At 41.6% G+C, this 23347-nt stretch overlaps 1 protein-coding gene across 1 annotated transcript in view; it reads left to right on the forward strand.

Annotated features, from left to right (window-relative positions):
* The first annotated feature begins 5713 nt into the window (after positions 1–5713).
* Positions 5714–23347, forward strand: part of LOC147712441 (uncharacterized) — a 116218-nt gene continuing 98584 nt past the window's right edge. Inside the window, exons 1-3 of the mRNA XM_086923115.1 lie at positions 5714–5847; positions 9315–9414; positions 17796–17903. Of these exons, the coding sequence (XP_086779241.1) occupies positions 9345–9414; positions 17796–17903 (178 nt within the window). The 5' untranslated portion in view covers positions 5714–5847; positions 9315–9344. The remainder of the gene's footprint in view (positions 5848–9314; positions 9415–17795; positions 17904–23347) is intronic.

Genomic DNA, 23347 nt, shown 5'->3' on the forward strand with positions numbered 1-23347 from the left:
AACCACCAAAGTTAAACGCCAAACAAAATTAAAATGGCAAAATAGGTCCAACCATACCTGCTCCTCCCTTATGTCACCTTCTTGACTACAGCCTATACCATATGAGGTAATATTAGGGAGGGGACTACCCTTGTTTCTCTAAGAAATCCCTTACAGACAACATTTCTCAATAATTACCAGCAAAGGAGAAGCACTGAGGTTGCTGTACCCTCTATATCATTCTATGGGAGACGTGCCCAACAGCGATGTGTTCTTAAAACTTCCTTTCAGCCACTGCCACTGCCATTCAAATGCGCACTTGTGGGCAAAACTCACCAAGAGGCGTATGTATCAACCAAATGTTTAGTCGCAAATGCTGCGAATCGCAAAAAACAGTGTTTGCGATTAAAAATTTGCTATTACAGATGTATGAGGCACAATAACATCGCAAAATAAGAAATCTCAACAAGTGCGATTTCTCACGTTGCGATACCATGAAATCTGTGAATTTTCTAGCGAATTCTCAATTTGCAATTTCCTCTGTTTGCAAAATTCGCAAACTGGATATCGCAAAATAAGAAATCAAAATGAAATGTAACAAAAAATCGCAAATTGCGAGTAAGAGAAAATCGCAAATTAAGAAATCGCAGTTACCACCAAATGGATGCAGGTGGTAACCAGGGGCAAGGTATAAAAAGCGGCCCACAATGCAACTGAAACTTCCACAATGGCAGCACTATATGTGATAGCCAGGAGGCTGCGTATCCGTGCCCTTGCACAAAAGAGACTGAGACAGGAGCGTATTTTCAGGCTGCACATCACGCTGTTCCAGCAGACTGAAGAGGACAACCATGGGAAGTACAGGTTGCACCCACAGACCATCTTGGACCTGATTGAGGAGCTGAAACCCTTTTTGGAACACCCAACACGCAGGACACACCCATGTGCAGGTCCTGTGCTCACTGCACCTCCTGGCCTCAGGGAGTTTTCAAGGAGTCATAGCAGAGGTTGGCGGGGTGTCACAGAGTGCACTATCTCGCTTTTTCCATGTCTTTTTGGATGCAATGCTGCAGAGGCTAGCACATCATATATACTTCCCCAGCACCCAACAGGCATTACAGCAAATCAAACTTGACTTTTATCAAATTGCACGTTTCCCCCATGTCATTGGCTGCATTGATGGGACCCATGTGACCTTCACACCCCCAGCAGCAACAGAATATGTGTACAGGAACCGAAAATGCTTGAATATACAGATTGTGTGCAATGCTAAATACATGATCAACGACATTGTAGCAAAATACCCTGGCAGCACACACGACTCTTTCATCTTCAGACAAAGTGAGATACACAGACGTCTGAGTGCTGGAGACTTTTGAGAGGGATACCTGCTAGGTAAATCAATAGCACACATACATCCATCCACTACTTCTTTTATTGGGGGGGGGAAATTGACTAACCTATTATTTGTATCCATGCACCATGCAGGTGATAGTGCCTATACAGTGCGAGACCTCATCCTAACACAGTACCTGGATCCAGCAAATGCAAGGGAGAGGAGGTATAACAGGGCACACAGATCAACGCGCAGCGTCATAGAACCTACCTTTTGAATGCTAAAGAGCCGGTTCAGATGCCTATATAAAAGTGGAGGGGCACTGCAATACAGCCCTGAGACAAGCTGTAAAATCGTGACAAGCTGCGCAATGCTCCATAACATGTCTATGAGGAAAGGCACCGCAATTGATGTGAGCGACACAGACACATTGGGTGATGATTGCCCACCTCCCCCTGGCAGGGCAGCAGCAGGAGTCGGGGCAGCTGCTGGATGTTAGAGACGGTCTGAGATTACACAAAACTACTTTTAGGTAAGAAATAAAGGTGCTGACACAAAACACTTTTTGTTACATGTGATGTGTTTATTCACACTTCTCACTCAATAATTTTAGCAGTACCCAACACATATTTTGTACACAGTTAATGTACTGATCAATAATGTTACTTCACCCCTTTTCACAAAAGTTTCAATGTTTAGTTCACGTCCTCCGGTGACGATTTGGTGCAGGGCGGTGTTCTGCCTGAGTGCCCTCCGTTGTCTGACTAGCTGCAGCACCTTGTCTGCCACTGTGACGTCGTGCATCAGGCAATGTAGTAGTAATGCTGCTCCTACTGGAGGTCTCTTCGCTCTCCCCAGAGACCATGAGTGTGCTGCCTCCAGAGTTTGCAGTTTGCATTTGTTCCACTGCGTTTGTTACCTGTGCCAGCCCTCTCACAATGTCCTGGCAGCAGTTTGTCATTTCCAGCTGCATAGTAATGCTGCGCCGTGTAAAGATGCTGGTGGTGGCGCAGAGGCGGTTCACCGCCTTTGTATAATTGGGCAGTTGTGCATTGGCACGTTGCGCAGCCCTGTCCCTGGCAATTTCATTACATTGCAGTGTGGCCTATACGTTTTGTATGGCACCTGCCATGGCCATGATGCCCTCCCCCATGTTCCGCTGATTTTTGTTGAGGGTGCTCAGCTGCCTGTTAATCAAATGTAATGCTTTGTGTTGCAGGCGCTGAACTTCAAGCATGTTCTGCTCAAGTCCAGCAAAAAGAGTATGTTCCCGTTCACTGCCAGTGCTGTTCCTGGGCCTTGACCTCCGTGCTTCATTTGCTTCAACACTTTTTTGTGGTCTTTCATGTCCATGACTGTCAGACACTCCCTGCCTTTCCACTCTATCCTCACTTGCCTCCCCTGTGCCGTCTAAGTCATCCTCCAATGGAGCCAGTGGGGGCACATATGTGCGCTTCCTGCGCATAATGGTTGTCTGATGAGAGTCATCACTTGTGTCCCCATCATCGGAGTGCTCCAAATTAATTGGGATGTCTTCTCCCTCTGCATTGTCCTCAGGTGCCCTGGATTGTGCTGTGGAGGTAAAGGGGGACATGTGAGTTTGTGTTTTGTCTGCATTTTGGACTCAATAAAGTTTAAAACTTTTAGGTTGTCTGACTCCTGACACTGTCAGTTTCCCTTAACTGCAACCCGCATTTTAGGCATTATTTCCAATGTCTCATTCACAAACTAACCTACATCCAACTACAACTCCCATGATGCATTGCTGTGTGTTTTGTAAGGAGTGGACCGGAGTGACAAGTGTTGTCTTTATGTTACACATTCTACACAGTGTGCATGCCATGGGGAGGTGTGCAAAAATGATTTGCCATGCATCTTACCTTGACTGCTGGATGCAGGGTCAGAGCTGTCAATGTCAGCCACACCACTTACACTCTCAGGCAGGAGAGTGGACTCCACCAGCTCTTCATGGGGTGTTGGCTGTCCTGCTGTGGATGTTCCTCCCCCGGTCTTCGGTGACTCCTTCAATCTGGCTGCCACCCTTTCCTTGGACCTTTGGCGCATATCGTACCACCTCTTGCGCAGTTCTTCGATGGTACGATTGCTCACACCCACAGCATTCACCTTCTCCTGTATTTGCAGACATATCTTCCTTTTTCTTGCCTCTGGTATTTTCAGGGCTTTCTTAAAAAACAGGAGCTCATGGCTGTAGACCATCTCCTCTATGAGGACCTCCTGCTCTTTCTCTGAAAATGTGTGCTTCCTTTTCCTCTTCTCACACTCCATCCCCTCCTGTGGCCTCTTAGACTCCATTGTGGTTCTTGATGTGCTGTGCAGCCTCCAAACACACTCCAAACTGCCTCTAACTGTGGCTCAGGCAAACAGATGCAGCTAATCGCTCCCACTTCCTGGTTGTGATGTCATCAAGCTGCACCTGTATTGCAGATTCCCGGTTTTGCGATTTCTTAATTTGCGAATTTCGCTATTAAGGAATCGCAAAACAATATTCTGAGATTTTTTGCGACATTTATGAAATCGCAAAACTTTAGCGATTATTTTATATACATCCCGTTTTGCGACTCTGAAACTGCAAATCACAAATTCTCGCAATTTGAGATTCGCAAAACGGGCTATTGATACATATGCCCCGAAGTCTTTCAGAGCCCTTGTCAAGTGGCAGCCATGGTCGAACTGGCAATCAAACAGTGCCCAGTGGGTTGATCTGATAGGTCAGTGTGTGGGCTATTTTTGGCTGTTTGTGGGCCTGTTTCATTGTCTAGTGGGAACGTTTTTACTGTTAATTTCCTTGATATTAAATAATACATTGCCTCCAGCAAGCTGAAATCCATGCAGTTTGCCATTCCTTGTGAAATACTGGCATATCTACCAATATATCATGTAGTGCAGCACAGCAAGTCAGAGAAAGGGCAGGGATGTGCTATATTTAACATAATACGGCACATTCCTGCCTTTTCCCAACGCTGGTGCACAATGTGCTGCCTAGCTCCAATGAATGCACTCTTACATCATTGTGCAAGTGTGCCTGCATTGTAAGCAGGTATGTTTTTGTAGATGAAGGCGCCCCTTCCTGCACAAAAACAATTCTTTGAGGCATTTTCCTCATTCTATTTGTGCTTCAAAATGCAGCACACATAGAAAGAGGAAGAACAAGGTAAAACAAACATAATTCTCCATTTCACTCCTCACCTGGGGAGGCGTAGCAGTTTTGGCACATTCCCAGTTCTACCACGTGGTAAACCTGCATTGAAACCCATTAGTGTTGCATGGGACCACCAATGCACCACCCATGGAACACCTTCTTGGGGAAAAGAAAAGAAACACAGCGATTTGCACTGTGTTTTCATTATTCTGTATTTATCAACTCACGCAAGGTGGCTTTGAGTGTCTTGATAAATAACATTTACTGGTTGCGTCGAGCATGCACCCCGATGCGTGGTACAAAAGCGATGCAACCCTTTCATAAATATGGCCATGTGTCTTTTTACAAGTTCAAAAATGCCCCAATTTGCTTACATGGGTCAATTTTTTAGCTATCTAATTCACTAATGAGGGCCAAATTTATTTCGGTGCCCGGGTCTATTTTCTTTTCCAGTCCGACTCTGGACTGTCTGGTACTGTTAATCTACACGATCCTTCCGGTCTTCCTGTGCTAGAACTCAGCGTTTCCCCAGCACTAAAACAATAAAGTCATGCATGCTCCCTAAGTAGCTCTTCAAGTAACATTTTTTGTAGAATAACTTAGACTTTGGTTAAAAACCAAAAAACACATGCAACCAACAATCATACTATGCAACACAATGCAATTATCATCTAAATACATTTCTAATTCGTCATATACACATTTAAAACGGCATAATCCTGCCACAGACTTTTGCAATGAGTCTTCAGGGTAGGTACGGGGGACCCCATCAGCTGAGCTGGTAAGGTAGCTCAATAGGTTAATGCATCTTCCAAATGTGTGGGAGTTACTCGGAGGGTTGCCGCTGGTTCTTAATCTCGTTTGAATAAGGGGGATTGGGTTGAATAGTAATAACATCTGGAATTAGCCCTAAGAGACAAGCATTGGTTTTGCAAAGAGACGGGGTAGTCATGACCTCGTCCCCTTATATTTTATGTTTTCACGCCTACGAGAGGTCATTAGGTGTCTGTCACGAACTCAGGCACCAAAATAAAGTCAGGCCCTAGGCAAATAGTGTAAACATATAATTTTGTGACACTGGAGCCGGTCAATCCATCATTCTGTGTCTGCACCGATGGCCACACCCTGTTCCCAAGAAGAGACACGAGATTAGAATCAAAGTGCCAAAACGGGAATTTCTGCATTTTGACGCTTCAGCGTTCTCCATAAATAGAGCGCTGCCGCAGCTGGTGCTGAGCTGAGAGCTGGTGCCCCTGCGTCCCTGAGTGCAGGTGCGCCTAGACCCTTCTCCAGTCACACACCTCTACAGCATCACTGCACCTCAGCAGAGACAGCCGAACGTGGAGAGCTTCTACCAGATCTCCAGTGACAGGTGTGAGTATCCAGCAGAGGGGTGTGCACTGGAGAGGGGACACCACCAGAGGGTTATTCTAAGGGTGATGGCCCAGTGGAGTCCAGGGAGGGCACACCAGGGGGACATTTTATGGGTGATGGTGAGTGCAGACCTGAGAGGGCACACCAGGGTGACATTGGACGGTCGAGTGTCCAGTGCAGACCAGAAAGAACATGCCTTAGGGGTATTCTAGGGGTGTTGGTCCCATCAAGACTAGACAGGGTACACCAGCGAGGCGTCATATGGGTGATGGTCCAGTAACGACGAGATAGGGCAACCTCGAGGGGCATTCTAGGGGTGGTGATCGATAGTAGAGCATAGAAGACACACAAACGTGGCAGTTCTAGAAGTGATGCGCCAGTGCCGACCAGAGCAGGCATTCCATAGAGACATCCAGTGGGTAATGGATCTGTGAGTTCCAACCTGGGCACGAAACAGACCTTCTGGGGGTGATGGTCCAGAGAGGCCGAGAGAGTACAGCAGAGGAGCATTCTGTGGGTGACTGTTGCGAGCGGAAGAGAGAGGGTCACCAGAGGGGCAGACTTATTAATGGGTATTCTGGGATGATGGTCTGAGGCTTACCACAGAGGACACACCAGGGCGACATTCTACGGGTGATGGGTAAGTGGGCATTCTAGGGGGATGATTGAATGCAGAAAAGAGATGGCAGCTCAAAGTGACACTGTATGGGTGAGAGTCCAGTGCTGGTAAGAGATTGGATATTAAAGGACCATTCTTGGAGAGATGACCTTGGGCAGACCCGGGGGAGGGGGAGGGGGGCACAGCACAGGAACATTCTATGGTTGATTTCCACTGCATACCAGAGAGGGAATACCAAAGGGTATTTGGTGAGTTATGTTCCAGTGTATGATGAAGGGGGTATACATTTACCAGATGGCAACTGTTATAATAATGGACAACGTAGTCTTCATTCTCTTTCATTTCATGTTAGAGTGTGTTTTGAAAGTCTTAGAATTATTTGCAGTAATCTGAAAATATTTCAGAGGGTTCTGATGTAAGAGGACCTGTTTTTAAGAAACTTAAGTACCAAAACTGTGTGGCCAGTAATTTGATATTCAATCAGGTAAACTTGGACAGTCTGCAATAGACACACCTTCACAACTTTGCAGTAAGTCTCTTACACCTAATGGTGACCAGTAATTCACCACTTAATTTCTAAAATTGACTTATCATTGGTGGTGCTGTGGACATCTCGCTAACCACCACACATTCTTATTTAGCTTGTTAAATAGCCAATCACGGAAGCACATTACAAATACTGGTCTTAGAATGTTAAGGAATCAAGACTCCCAAGATTGTATTGCCTTTCCTCATCAATTCCTTTAACTGCCACTTCCATGGACAGGCCATGTAGTTCTTAAGCGTGGATGTTATGTTGACCTACGTATAATCCATGTTGTGTTGCTTGTAACCACTGACCTACATCTGCTGTATTCACTCTCCCAGCACAAACTACCTCTGGTCCCACCCAATCAAAAGTAAACAAAATGACTTGATGTTGTAAAACACAGCCCACACAGTTTCCCCAATCAATAATGATAAATTGTGCTTTACATCTTGAGCGCTTCCCCTTATAGCCTTGCCCTTAAAAGCAAGTAAACTCCTGATGCTGCTATTCCTCCCTAGCGCCTTCATTCTGTGCACCAATACCAATTCAAAAACAAAAAAAGCTCTCCCAGGCCGGGCCGCCCAAAGAAAAAACTCCATGCTAACCTGTCATCCTTTCAATCAGATTTGAAAGAAAGTTATTGGCTGCAACATACTACTGCGGCATCTCCCTCCTGCTACCCCCACCCTAACACAGATACAACGCTGCGTTGCTTTAACGCTCTTCTTTGCTTTTCATTGTGTCACATAAACAGTTTTCCCTGTGAATTTGTCAGCAGTTTTGGATTTATCACATAAACAGATGTGTGCCAAAGTTAATACTGCTGTTATGTGATACAAAATGCCTGTAGACATTAAAAGTAATACTAAGGGCCACATTACGAGTTTGGTGGTCCGATGGCCCCACTGCCACAGCTGCAGTCTCTGGAAGACCACAGCACCGGCTGTCTCCCGTCCGCTGTATTACGAGGTTTTGATAGGTCAACGTTAGTGTTCCTGGCAGCGGTCTATGTATTTCCATATTGATTGATGCATATGTGTACATTACAACTACACGTCTCGAATGTACCCATATGCATGATACTTGTGTAACAATACCACCTACCCGTTGCTGAAGTTTGGCCCATGCGTGGCCAGTCCAGTCAATGGGTATATGGTACAAACAGACTTACCTGTTTGTCGGGGGAAATAGGGTCGTGATATTTGCGGTGAAGGTGCTGCTGTGAAGGGGGAACCTGGAGGAAGGGCCCACGTTGGAGTCTGATGGGAAGAACAGGAATTGAGAGCTTTTCACTCCCACAGATTGGTATGGGGACTTAAAAATATGTGGTTCCTGTTTCAGTCTGTCTTTCCTTTCCAGATGATTGGATAAGATGCAAACTGACAACGTCACTCGCACTTTTCTGCTTTTTAGCCAGGGAGCTCTTTCAATCAGAGTTCCAAGGGACTGCTGAATGGAGCTCAGTGGGCAGCTGTCTGGGTTTGCTGGATTATGGAGAGTTTTTTTGTTTTATCAGCTTGATGCCAGGGGTCCTTAGGCTGTTGGGGAAGACGCCTGAAGTTAGAAAGTACGCCTCGAAAAATCATGTGTCATCATAGTTTTACAAAATGTGCCCAAAATGTGTGGGTAATCCTATGGGAGCAAATGGGCAACTTTTCCCTCTTTGCCTTTTTGACTGCAGACCTGAATCTTTCTCGTCTTCTTCTCTGCCTCCCTAGTTCACTCTTTCTCTTCATGCCCGTCTGGGGCATTACACGGCAATGAAATAAAGGCAGACCTAATGATGGATTTATCTACTAAAAAGGGCTAAATTCACTCATATGTCTCTAAATCAAAAACAGGAAAGACCCCACGTGCATCAAGTGATATTGGTGTGAATTGCACAAGCATTCTGAGTATGTTTCTGAATATGCATATAAGATCTCGGTAAAGCAGCTTGTATTGGTTCTACTGTATAAAAACAAATATTCCCTTCCTTCAATACAACCCTTTTTCACTCCTCTGCTTTTCCTTACCTCACATATTCATCTTTTCATCAATTCTGCCCTCCATACATTTCCCCCTTTGTCGTCATGCTTTCATTCATCTCCTCTCTCTTCCTGTTTTCTTTCACTCACCCTTCTCGACCCACACTTTCTTTACACCCCTCCCCCCTTAAAACCTGTTTCCTAGGCCCTCATTTGCCCTACTTCTCTTCACTCCTCAATCCTGATCATTCCACGCCGAGCCGTCATTCTTTGATTTCATGAATCAGATACACTTTTCAGTTCCTTTTGTCCTTTAAAAGTCCCCTTTAAATCCATTCCTTCTTTTCTAGACACATCTTCAGAGTAACCCGTTGGCCAGGATGGGGGGCTCCTCTGTGCTGCCACTGATGTTTCTCGGCATCCTTTTCATTCACTCAGCATCCGGCGCAGGTAAGATGTATGTATGTATGTGGTGTATATATAGCACAAACCGAGCCGTAATGCATCGGAGAGCTGTACAGGGTCAAAGGTAAACTTACTGTGAACGAGTGACAGTAAGTAGAGGCAGCTGGAGCCAGCAAGCAATTGTGCTGCACCGAGCTGTGTCATTCAAAAAGAGCAGGGACGCGCTGTATTTACAAGAATACGGTGCACCCCTGCGCTCTCCCTTGCGCTGGTGCCAAACAGCAGCAGTGCACCAACTCAGACAATCATGCGCCAGGGTGGTGTTTTGCTCCTTTTATTTGTGCCTCAGAATTCACCACACACAGACCGAGCAATAAACTCGGAGAAATAAAAGTAATTCTCCTTGATGGACCACATTAATGCCTCCTTTTGAAAGGCGTTAAGCTTTTATCAAAAGCTTTATTTCGACATTGTTGTCATAAAAGCAAGTACAGCATAAAGTACACATTTCATCAGAAGAGTTAATCTATCAAATTACTATATTCAGAAGGATATAAACAATTCTCTTTTCATCAAAGTTTAAAAATCGAAAATCTTATCAATGATGGCACCAGTAAATCACATCGAATACACTATATACAATAATAACATAGTTTGCAATTTTTAAAAAGCCACAACTCAGAGGGTGGAAAACCTTGAGATACATAATTATCCATATTATTGCTGTAGCGGATCAAATAAAATAAGTAAAATCAGACATACAGTAAAAAAGTAATCGCTGGTAAAAAGTTAGAAAGTTAAATTGTTGATAAAAACATGTTTTAAAATGCAAACAGACAGGAACTCTATATAGTAGGATTTAAATAGCACCCAATAAAAAGATCAGATCAATGTTTCATTGGAGGAGAAACCAGCTAGCAAAGGAGCAAAATTGTTTTCAATTTTTACAGATTTTGATCTGATGCACCACATCCACTTTAAGAATTTAGCTAGAGGAATAGCATAGTGTTGTACCTGGTTTCTCCTCCTTTCTAGTTGCTCAAGCCAGAGTGAGTGTGGTGTCTGCGTGGAATGTTGGAGTGCGTGATGTCAGTGAGTTTAGAATGTGAGAGTGCCTGTGTGTAAGTGGAATGACAGTTGAGGAGTGTGGGCTGAGCTACTTACATCTTGCTCCTGGTGGGACTATCTATTGACCTTCTATTTACTATCTACTTGAGACTTACTTGGAACTTGTATTGATCTTCTAATAAACCTACATCTTGGATAAACTATCTGGCTTCCTCTGGAGTTATAACTTCATTTACCACAACATTTTGGCGACGTTTTTACAGCGTGCAAGGATGATAAGGAAATAAAGAAACTGGAACTTTTGAAACTGAATCTGGATATTTTAAATGATAGAAGTTTATCTCAGCTGAAACGGAAACAAGAGAACAAGAAAACAACCCTGGTAAGTCCCACCAGTGTCCCTTTCCAACGGACAGCCTACTAACCCAGGGTTCTGATCTGTATGAACATTTTATGGTTACAAATTGCGCAGTTAATTCAACGACAGTACTGTAATCTTTTCTTGGTTGAAAGTGAAAAGCAACTGTTATGCTGTGAGCTGTGCCGGGGATGTATTTATGGGCGGTTTAAGCTGTCACATCATGTGCCTGGAATATTTCAAAGTCAACAACACACAACTCCCGCCCCGTGAGGTCGAGAAGGGTGTGACAGACTTTGTAATGAACAAGACACTGTGAAGGATTGCTGATACACTAGCTTCCGTCTTCTTTTGTTAAGTGCTGTCAAGATTGTGAGCCTGGCACAGTGGAAGAGGAACAGTACGCAGAGTGGAAGAGGAACAGTACGCAGCAGCTGCATTTAAAATCTTACTAGCGAGGTCATGCGGAAAATTTATGACCACACGTATTTGGGAATCTTCCATTTAAAATCATCTTATTCTAACTGCGCAATGGGAAATGCGCGAATGTTGCTTAAACCGTCATTAATATTTTTGAAAGTCAGGAAGAAATGCGTCAAGCCTACCTTCTCTTCACAGCCCATTGTGACGTTGGGTAGTCTTATTTTGCTGCACTTGCATGTTTAGAGCAGCGACGTACCCTGAGCCACCCGGACTTACGTGAAGAGACGTGCCACCATCTTGTGTGAAGTTCACTCGGATTTGGGGTTGTTAAGAAAAGAGGATTCTTGCAGTTCACGCTTTTAAATTTAAAGTTAGTTTTGAAAATGTGGCAATACATGAAATCCTCGCTTCTACATGAGTGAAAGTTTTTATCCTGCGCAGACTAACAGATTCCGGAAATTAACTGAATGCAGAGACAGTTGTCAACTCGGGTGAGAGGGTTCGCTCACCGGTGTTGTAATATACATTGTTTAAACTTTATTAATTATTCTACATTAATTTTGAGCATGCATAACCTAATCTGATGAAAAACTGCTTTTATAATATAACACAATTTTCCTTCTAGCTGAATGTTATATTATTCACTGCTTCTTTTAGTCTTCTCATAAAGTGGTCAGGTACTGTATTTAATATTCTTGAGCACAAATACCATCTTTATTCTTAGGATAGTGTTAGGAAGAAGCTGGTCTTCTTGCTCTTATTAATTTATTCAGTGAGAATGGTGCGCACACTCTTCAACTGTTCCCTACCTACATATTTATGTGATGCCTGACTTACTTTCATTATACATCCAGCAGTGTGAGTTTTGTTCTTTTGGCCATGTTTTTAAATTAATTTATTAATTGTGCACTCTAGTTTGTGTAACTTTAGGTGTGTACTATTTAACTTTACAGCTCAAGTAGTAAGACGCATTGCAATTCTCTAATTATTATACGGCACAAGTATATGGTGCAATACAGGTATTAAAACGCGTTATTCTTCAATTTCTCTAATTATTATACGGCACAAGTATATGGTGCAATACAGGTATTAAAACGCGTTATTCTTCAATTTCTCTAATTATTATACGGCACAAGTATATGGTGCAATACAGGTATTAAAACGCGTTATTCTTCAATTTCTCTAATTATTATACGGCACAAGTATATGGTGCAATACAGGTATTAAAACGGGTTATTCTTCAATTTCTCTAATTATTAAACGGCACAAGTATATGGTGCAATACAGGTATTAAAACGCGTTATTCTTCAATTTCTCTAATTATTATACGGCACAAGTATATGGTGCAATACGGTATTAAAACGCGTTATTCTTCAATTTCTCTCATTATTATACGGCACAAGTAAATGGTGCAATACAGGTATTAAAACGCTTTATTCTTCAATTTGATAAGTACAGGTATCAAGACACGGTATAGGTTTCAAAACACGTTAGCTTCTATGTTCAGGAATTACAGGTATTAAGACGCGTTTGCTTCATAAATTAAAGTACAGGTTTCAAAACGCGTTAGCGTTATTATTAAGGAAGTGCAGGTATGAATACGCCTTAGGGTTATTATTGATAAGCTTAAGTTTTAAGGTTATTTTGTTAAAGTTGTGCATTCCCATTATATGTATAATGCAGTGGGGTTTCTACTCTATGTTTTTGCACTTTAAGTCTTTTCAAGTTTGCTTGGTTTATTTCTTGTTTATTTCCTGTGAAGAAAAGGGGATATGTGCCATGCTTTATGGTTTATCCTTTTACTTTGTTTCTTTGCTTCCTTTATTCTTTTCACCTATTTCTCTCTCTCTTTCCTTTTGATCTGTCTGCTTCTTTGCAAGTTTATCTTTCATTTTATATTTGCTTAGTTGTAAGTTATTCTGTTTATTTTCTGTGAAGAAAAGGGGATATGTTGTACCTGGTTTCTCCTCCTTTCTAGTTGCTCAAGCCAGAGTGAGTGTGGTGTCTGCGTGGAATGTTGGAGTGCGTGATGTCAGTGAGTTTAGAATGTGAGAGTGCCTGTGTGTCTGTGGAGTGACAGTTGAGGAGTGTGGGCTGAGCTACTAACATCTTGCTCCTGGTGGGACAATCTATTGACCTTCTATTTACTATCTACTTGAGACTTACTTGGAACTTGTATTGATCTTCTAATAAACCTACATCTTGGATAAACTACCTGGCTTCCTCTGGAGTTATAACTTCATTTACCACAACACATAGCAAGGCAAGGGGTTCGGTCCTCAAGATTCTTAGATTTCACAGCTTTGCCTGGTACCCAGGTTCTTACACATTGGCACTGACCAGGTCTTTCAAGGAGTAACATAAGCAGGACACACAAAGAAAATATGTGGGTATGTTTCAGCACAGTGTAGGCACTTATTGTCTCCAGATGATGACCATTTTGCAGTAAAATATTTTAGGGGCAGGGTACCAACTCTAAATTGGAAATAGAGTTTGCGGTCAAGGGGCTGTGATATTATGTCCCAATAAGATACAAGATGGGGTCGAAGTTTAACCTGCTAAAACTTCCCAGTCAAATGCTACCATTGCTCATTCTATTGCTGTTTAGCCCTACCATTTTCCAATATCTTTCCTTCAATGCAACTTTAGGTAGAGACAGCAATTCAGACGTATTCTCCAAACAAATTGGTCATGCCCATTGTAATCAGCGTCCTCTTGAGGCCTATTTTGTGGTAGCGGTCAGCTCCTATAACATCCCGAAGACCACTTGCATAGGTTGATAGCTCTGGGGTAACCCATATTCTGCGCCAATATAATATGGTACGAAGCCTCGCTAGATCCACCAATGAATACCACCCCATATCAGTAAGCAGTGGGAGAGATGGGGTACTTTTGGGGAGGCTAGTGATTGCACGTAAAAACGTATTTTCAGCGGAGTTTAGCTGTGCTAAAATTCCATACTCCAAGTGCTCTGAGCTGTAGGGGACTGAGCTAACCACCATAGCATTGTAAATATGTAATACGGGGCTTACAATTTTAATCAGAGATAGACTAAATTCTTTCTAAACACTCCAGCTAGTTGTAAAGACCTGATCTATTGTGCTAATATGCGCACGAAACCCGGCATGGTGGTGAGTTAGAATGTTATTTTCATCTACTCATTCCTGTACCATTCCCAAGGCAAGGCGTGCCATCACCTTTTGGATGGAGTTGATGAGACTAATGGGCCGATAATTTTCCGGCTGTGACCTTTCCCCCTCTTCATAAACTGGTATGATCTCTTCCCCCTTCCACGAGTCAGGGATGGGGGCGCCCTGTGCAAGGACATTTGCTAGCAGGGTTATATACCAACACACTTCTCCCTATCGTGTATGAAGACATTTACCGGAATGCTATCAATGCCCCGGGCTCTTCCCCGCGTGATTGCATTTAGGGCGACCATTACATCTGATGGTTCGAATACCAGGCCTAACGACTGGCTAGGGGCGTTTACTAGGGGTTCACAGACCTCAGTAGCATCAATACAATACTGAAGGGAGAAATGTTTTACTCACGTTTCACGGGCAATATGATTTTCTGGGGAGGGGGATGTGCACCCCTGCCCCATTTTACAAGAACTCAGAAATGGTGTATGTTACTACTTACACATGCTGTTTTCAGTTCCTGCCACCTTCCCTCATGCCATTCACTTATAGATTTTTCCTGTGCCATTTTGTAAGCCTTCCTGGCATCCCTTATAGCGTTCAGATTTTTGTTCTGATGGCTCCCCTGAGGGATTTATGAGCTAGGCTACATTCTTTATTGTACCATTTCTGTCTTGTATGATTGAAAGGGCCTTTTCTACTGCAAGGTCTCTGAAAGTGAGACCCTACTTTATCAAATAAAGAAATGTGAATAGTAGATATCAGACCTACTGGTTGGGTAGTAGCACGGAGGGCCTCCAATGAGGCAACCACATCATCCACATCCCTACTCATGGTGGATAATGATTTGGAATCACTGATTATTTTAGACAATTTAAGCCTCTTCATGTCATTGCTGACTAGTAAATCGCTGGTAGATGTTAAATCAGCAGGATTGACTTGTTTTTCCAATAACGAGAGGCGGAAGGTAGAAGAGAGTGGATTGTGATCCCTCTCAACTCGATCTATGATGGCCATGTCAATAAGGGGGTGCCATAGATTTAGTCAATGAGGAGGTACTCAATGGGAATTGTATGGTGCCCATTATTAAATGTGCTAGCCCCTTTTCTATTGGAAGTAGTTCTGCCATTAGCCATCCCATATCCTTTTTTCTAGACAGAATGCCTTCAGTTTGACACCTGCTTCTGTCCATCGTTTTACAGGGGCTCACTCCAAGTTGGGTATATCCCAAGTGGCATCTTCTTCCGCTGAAAAGTCACTATCTGTGCTATCCAGTGACTCAAAGGTAAGGTTAAAGTCCCCTGCTATTACGAATGTAGATTTGCCTGCTTTTATGCCCAGTAGATCATCAAATGCCTCTACAGTATCTGATTTTCTCCCGCCTCTAAACCATCTTGGATAAATATTATAAATATCAATGTTGCCAAAGGGACTGTACATCAGTTGAATGGCAAGGATGTCAGGGATTCCTGGTGGGAGCTCCCAAACTGAAAGACCGATACCTTGGTGAATCCAGGTCTTTAACCCACTTGAAGGGCGGTCTTTGCTTCCAGTGAGAGCAGGGGCATAGACATTTTAATATCCTGGACAAAAAACTGTAGTAACTGTCCATATCATGCTGTTCTGTGAAGTTATTCCAGTTCTCGTAAACAGTATTAGGGTCTAAGCCCTGCGATGTTCCATGACATGAAAGATGTTTGGTATAATACAGATGAAGCTGCATATTAGATACGAACCCTGTTAGCTAACTTCCCCAATAAGGGTCTCCCCACTAAGTGTCTCCTAGGGCTACACTCAGGTAGTTTGCTAGTTTGTTCGGAGTCAGAGATTATACTTGCTGGCTGTTCCCCCTGATTGTCTCAAAATCAGATCATTGAGTGCTTGGAGTTCTTCTTTGATCTGATTTAACAAGATCATGATCTCATCAAGTCTGGGGTTTTGTGCGGGTACGAGTGAGGTATGGGGATGTGTTATATGTGAAGATGCATGCAGTGAGATCTGGCCTCTTGTGTGGTTTGGGGCAGGTGTGAATGGGGTTGGGAGGGGTGCTGTGGGTGTGAGTGTGTGTGTTGGGTGGGCTGTGGGGTTTGGGGTGGATGGCTGCGATGTGGACTTCAATAAATTACAACTGCATCAACTGAAACCTCCGCAACTTGGAGTGCTCATTAAAAGACCTGTATCCCCCATTTTCAGTATTATTCTCACAATTCTTCTGCATTATCTCATGGTTATGCACAGTTACCCCATTGGCATACACTGATTAGAGCATGTCTCCAGTCCTCAAACATTTTATTCAGACTATCCAGGAGTTACCACACAAATCAGAGTATATCACCCCACTCATAATGAGGGCCTACGTCTTTCCTCAATCTAACCCTGAACCTAAATGTATCTATAACCCTTTCCCTCAAACTTTAATCTAGTGGTAGCCTAGTAGCCTTTACCCTAATCCTACCATTCTTGCTTTTACCCTTCCACTAATTCTTCCCCCAAGGCTAACATTAAACCAAAAGCTGTCTCTTACCTTCAGCTCTTCTATGGCCTGTTCTCAGGAATGATTTTGCAGATCTCTATGTTCGCAGCTCATATAAGTCAAGTAGAGCAGCTGCCAGCGACATTCGGCCCTACATCCTGTCTTTTCTAAATAAAATATAAAAAGTAAAAGGCCGGGCCCCCACTCTACAGGTATCTGACTTTGAGTAAATAAAAATCTTGCAAAAGGTGATAAACCTATGGGTTAAAAACAATTTGTCATGCTCCAAACAAGAAGGCAGATTTCTAAACCCTTTGTTGCAGCACAAAATAGCAAAATGTTCTCCTTTGCATTTTCATTTATCACCTTTCCAGTGACCATGCTTCATTGTTCGAACCTATCTGACAGAATAGTTAATTATCATTGTGAAGTCACAGCCTTTAGAAAAGTCCTTTATGGCAATGTAGGAGGATGCTACTTGATAATGGTGATCAGCCTGTGACCTTTTATTATAGTCAAAGCAAAGGGGTGCATTTCACATCAGTTCCTAGCTTGGTGGACCATCACCGCATCAGGAAAAGGGTCAATGATCTGTAATTGTGTTCTCATACACTACATGAGGGAGGCATGGATCAATTCCGCCATACCATTCACTAGTGAACTGCCCCTGGACAAGGTGGATGGTTACCTCTGTCCCCACGCTGGAGCTGGAGAAACAAAATACACAAATGTAGGACACTGCTGGGAAGGTTGGTTTACATTGTCATTGAATTGTCTCTTTCTCATTTCCTGACTGTGTCCACTGAAAGTGGCGGACAACCACTCTGGATAGCAGAATTTGAAACATTGCAGTCTTTTGTTAACACTGTCTTGAACTCTTTAGGGTATGTGTGGATTGGTGGATGGAATCTATTTATTGAATCTCTTTCTGATAGATTCCTTTTTTGTCTTTATGATGCAGATAAACTGATCTATGCCTATACCACTGAATTTGAGGCGATCTGGAATGACAAAGATAGTGGTGCAAAGGATGACGTGTCCATTTGGAGACCAGTGCCCTTTCAAGCAGGTAAGAAAGATCCAGCTTAATAAGAGATATTTATACTCACTAGGTACAGCCGAGACTCAAGTGGGCAAGGAAAACTGTTTACATGGAAACTTTGATATCCCCTCCAAAGTGAATACACGCTGGCAACAGGCTGGCAAATTGTCTTCTTTCCAAGGTAAAAACTCAACTTTCTCTAGCCCAATCATCCAAAGCGCTCATTCCCCCAAATTTCCCCCCCAGTTGTACATGAAGTGCATCAATTACTCCCTTTTAATTAGAGGTCAACGAAATTGACAACATCAGATAAAATCTAATTGGGCCATTTGGGTACAATCTTATTAGAAATGTGTCACCCATAAAACTGCTAGCTATGTGCAAGGCCAGATCAACGGACAAAAACAGTTATTTAAATGACAGGGTTAGTGGCATGAATAAAACTAGCACAATTCGGAACTTAAATTTGCTAAATTCTTAGAAAAAATAAATTTTAGGTATGAAAATAGACTCAGGGCCTGGTTTCGAGTTTAGCAGATGTGTTAATTATCTATATAATATCATGGAATGGTACTAGGGTGGACGGGCTATCCGTCATGTTTGTGTCGAAGTAATACCGCCCCAAATTCGAAATCAGGGCAGGAGCTACCCTTTAAAACACTTTGTTCGTGTTCAGATTTGTAATACTGTTGGGACATTAAATTTCTTCTTAGTATGGTGTTTCTTATTGACATTGCAGAACAATGTTTTAATTGCATTTTTTAGGGCATTCCTATCCATAGCCACCTAATGCTTAGTTTTCCCAATGATGCATTGTGATTATGTATTCATATGGATTTGCAATTTATATTAAGCACCAAGGGCCACATGTTTTAAGAAAAAAACAGGTTGCAAACAGGCCAATTTGCAGAATCGGCCCCTTTGCAACCAGTATTTTGCCATTTGGGATGCATCAACCCAAAATCAATTTGTAAAATAGGTAATCGCAAGTTTTGTGATTACTTATTTTGCGAATGCAGTTAGGCAATCGCATATAGCAATTCCCTAAATGTGATGAATTATGCATTCGCAAATTGCCTTTTCGCAATTTGGAAATGCAAATTACCATCAACTTCAAGTTGATGGTAATTTGCAATTACTTTGAAAAATGCAAAAAAATGCATTTTTCAAAGTGATTTTGGTACATACACATGCCCCTAGGGCATGTGTGTGCAGTACATGTGCATACTTACCTTTTTTGAGGGTGCATTAGGGTGGCCTTTTGGCCTCCTTGCACCCTTGAAATTACATGTGCAATTTGCGAGTACCTACTTGGTACTCACAAATTGCTAATGCAATCCTATTAAATCCTATGGGCTCATAGGAATGAATGAGAAGCAATTCCTTAATAGCCAATCACGATTTGCGATTTGCTATTAAGGGATATGTAGGAATCACAATTTTTTTTGCAAAACATACATGCATAGGTAATTGTGACTCCTTAATAGCAAATCCTTAATAATCGTTAGTAAGGACTCGCAATTCCTACTTTTGATGCATGTGCCCCCAATTGTTATATTTCTAAAATGTGCAAAAGTTCAAATCAGATAACCAGCCAACTCTTTCATTTGACCTGAAAAGTTCTTCTGAGGATCTCCACTGTTGTACATGAACGTAGGCCTAGCAAGGGCTACATTTCAGGAGATTAATGAGACATATAAAGAAGGTGGCCAAAGTGTTGACAATGGTATTCTTTAAGGATGCTTAAGGGGGTGGCAAAGTAGGATCCTACATGCCTATATCTTATTTCCCCTTGAATGTTAATACAACATGACTCTGAAGAAAACCTATGATGTGCAGACTCCCACCCCAATATAGGGTGTGAAGATCCTGTACTGAAGTTTCATGCAGGGCAATCTATTGTATGCTTGAGAGCTTCTGACATTTCAGGATGGAGTGGTGAGGCGATAATCCCCCTTTAGGTGTTTCCTGTTACAATTTGTGTAGTAGTTACTTGTGTCACAATCATGAAAGCCTACCGAAAAGAACTAAGGTAGAAATGTATCAAAATTTAACTGTAGTTGAATTATTGTTATTTTTTTATACAGTTAATTGATATACTTCTAGTTTTATATAATGGCTGGCATTACATATTTAAAATACACAACCTCATATAGGGGTTGTTACATTACGTTATCCTAAAGACTAGTTTCAAGGTAAAGAGTAAAATCAAGCAAGGCAGTCCGTGTAATACTTTGTTTGGCCTACTAGCAGGCCAAAGACAAAAGAGTAAGGACGTCCAGACATATGGTCTACTCTTTCTTTGGGCAGAAACTGCCCATCACTGTGGAGCCTCCCACCAGTCATGACCAGTGTGTGAAAATCTATGTATATTTAGCAAGGACCCCCTGAAGATATGAATCTTATAATTCCTAGGTCAGGGAAAACAGTATATGTGAAAAGTAACAACCTAGGCAATTATTTTTTAAATACCCTAATGGTAAAAGATAATAAGTGAATGGCTACAGCTGACTAAAAGACATTGTTTTTTATTTAATATTAAAACAGTAGGCAGATGTTCACATAAACACAAAGTTAAAAATCAAACATTACAGTGTACATTATCATAGGAATCATTGAATAAAAATTAAAACATAGTATGGAAACTTGATTCTTTATCTATAATAGATAAGTGGCGAAATTATATGACTCTACGCGCGTTTCGGCGGCCAGCGCCTTCTTCCTGGAGTAGCCACGTAATATCTATAAAAATAAGAATGCATATCATTTCAAATTCACATATTTATACAGGTTAAAAAAGTCTAACAACAAAACATAATATAGTTTTAGCAGCCATAGTCAATCAAAAAAGGCAGATAATTTATAACAGACACAATCCAGTTTGCATTTTCCTCTATTTTTGTCATTTCCCTATAGTTAACCAATTGATATAGTAACAGACATTTTCTGATTGGTATGTGGGGGAGGTGGGGAATTTGATGCTGATATCTATCAGTCCTATATTTTCCAGTAGCAATGAGGTTCTCTCAGAATTCAATCTATTCGATATGTAGTAGGGGATCAGATGTATAATGACAGGCAGTACCTCTTTTGGATACAGAAAGGGACTATCTGTAGTGACATAAGATGATTTTATTAATAAAAAGTCATTCAAGATTGAAACATTTGAAACACTCCTTTTATATCATTTTTTGTAAGAAAGATACTCACTAGTAAGAGTTTTTGTTTTAAAGAAACAACTTGATAGTATGTCTGCTTCTTATTATGAATTCTTCCACGTCAAGTATTGCCGAAGCTTTAAAGAGGGAAGGGCATGCTGGCTGTTAGGTATTTGTATAGAGTATAAGGGTTATCATTAATATTCAAGAAACTGTTTTCAGGTGACTTTACCTATTTGGTATTGATGATAAATATTTTACATCCGCCAACCGGAACCCTTTTATGTAGATTAGCAAACTGTGGGATCCAAGGATGAGCTCCTCTCTGGATATTCTAGATATCTATTTATAGACAGTGTAGAGGAAGATAAAGAAACATTTATTTTTCTATTTTCAGCGGTAATAAAGAAGATAAGGTTACTCATGAACACACCAGTATAGAATAATATTCCATTGTTTCTATTTAGTTTGTAGTCTTACCAATTGCAAATTATAATGTTCTCATGATACTATGAATGTGTTCTTCAGTTCTTGAAAACGATATGTTGGCAAGGTATTGCCTTATGTAACCTCCTATTTGCCTACAAAAGAATAATCAAAGTAAGAACTAATTTACTATCTTTCCGCTTTTCAGCTTTTCAGCAGTTTATTCTCTAAGAATCCTGTTTGGCCTTCTTACCCAGAAATTCGAATTCCTCTACTTCAGAGGTATGATGAGGTTAAAAAAGATTCTCAAATCTTGCAAGGAAGGGTTGGTATTAAAAGATCTCCCTGCCTGTGAGAAAAAAGGGGAGAGAGGAGGGGAGAGGGTTTTGTTAATTTTCATTATATGTAATCTAAATTTTAGTTCTTGGGGGCTAGATTGAGTCTTAAGGCTCACCTGAGGATAGTCGGCAGGGCTCCCTATGTCCGATGGCGGGTAGCTGCGTCTGACAACGGCAAGCGCGGGAAAATGATGAACAGAAAACCGTTTGTGAATCTGGTATATATACCTTACTTAAATCTTTAGCACCTGTTTTCACTTATTTGGTACGTCGTCTTACTTGTAGAGTGGCAATGTCATCGCGTAGTTTTGAATGTTTACACGGAGTTATAAGTTGACATCAATGATTGGAGGTTTACCGTTTGCGGAGTTTAGTGTCTACTCCAGTGATTGGACGACTTCCGCTCAATAAGTTTATGTTTACGAGCAAACAGCGAAAATTGCATAGTAGTTTCACTTTTATATTAACAACGGAATTTCACATGATGTTTCAATTATATACTGGTAATAGGGTGTTAGTATTGACGTTAGTGTCTTAATGGATTGAATTCTGACATTAGCGGAATTTTGAGTCGAGTTCCATGATTGGCGACTCGTCATTCATTGAGTATTGTGTGCGCTCCATCAATTGGAGAGATAACACTTGCTGAGTCTGGTTTAAAAAGTGAAAAAAGACTCTTATTCTGTAGTTTCAATGTATAGAGGAAAAGGTCGTATAGTTAGTATTAAAATGAAAAGGTTTAGCGGTTTTCATTTGTTACTGCTAATTTTTTTAGTTGTTATTGTTTAAATTTGCACGACGAAAAAAAGGGGGGGGGGGAAATGCATATTCTATATAGTTTTGTAAGGATTTATGGCACCTGAATATTTTAATTCTATTTGATTCAAAAAGTCATTTCATCATTTTTCTATAAGTCTACATTTAATCTCCAGTCTGGATCAGTTGTTATATCTTTAGGTCATTAAATTATAACCTAGTGTCTAATTCCGGATTCTTTACTGAGAGATCTGATAAACATTTATCAGATAGTGTGGGCATACTTTCAGTATATTCGGTATTAAATCCTCAGCAGATAGCATGCTCCCACGGGATTTCGTTATTTAAACCTTGCGGAAAGGTATTAAACACGAAAATCCAAAAGACCTCTCTTTTCTTTCGAATGGCCATGCCTCCTTTGGAGTCTGCAGTGTGAATTTTCTCTAAAATTCTCCATTTGAAGTCATCAGCGCAGTGTCCCTTCTCTATAAAGTGCTTTACCATGGGACATGCAGTTTTTTTAGTTCTTATGGCTGAACGATGTTCGTTTAAGCGTATCTGAACATTACGTGAAGTTTCACCTATGTATCCTAGGTGGCACGGGCATTGTATGAAGTAAATCACATTATTTGATTTACAATTCCACATTTCCCTAGCCTTGGTTTTATGTCCGTTATGTTCAAATTCTTCTCCTCGTAAAATATTTCCACATGAATTGCATGAGGAACAGGGAAAAGTCCCTTTTAATGGGTTGTTAGTTAAAATGGATCTCTGATTCAAAATTTCTTCATTT

Source organism: Lissotriton vulgaris, chromosome 5, assembly GCF_964263255.1.
Source record: "Lissotriton vulgaris chromosome 5, aLisVul1.2, whole genome shotgun sequence".
Taxonomy (NCBI): Eukaryota; Metazoa; Chordata; class Amphibia; order Caudata; family Salamandridae; genus Lissotriton; species Lissotriton vulgaris.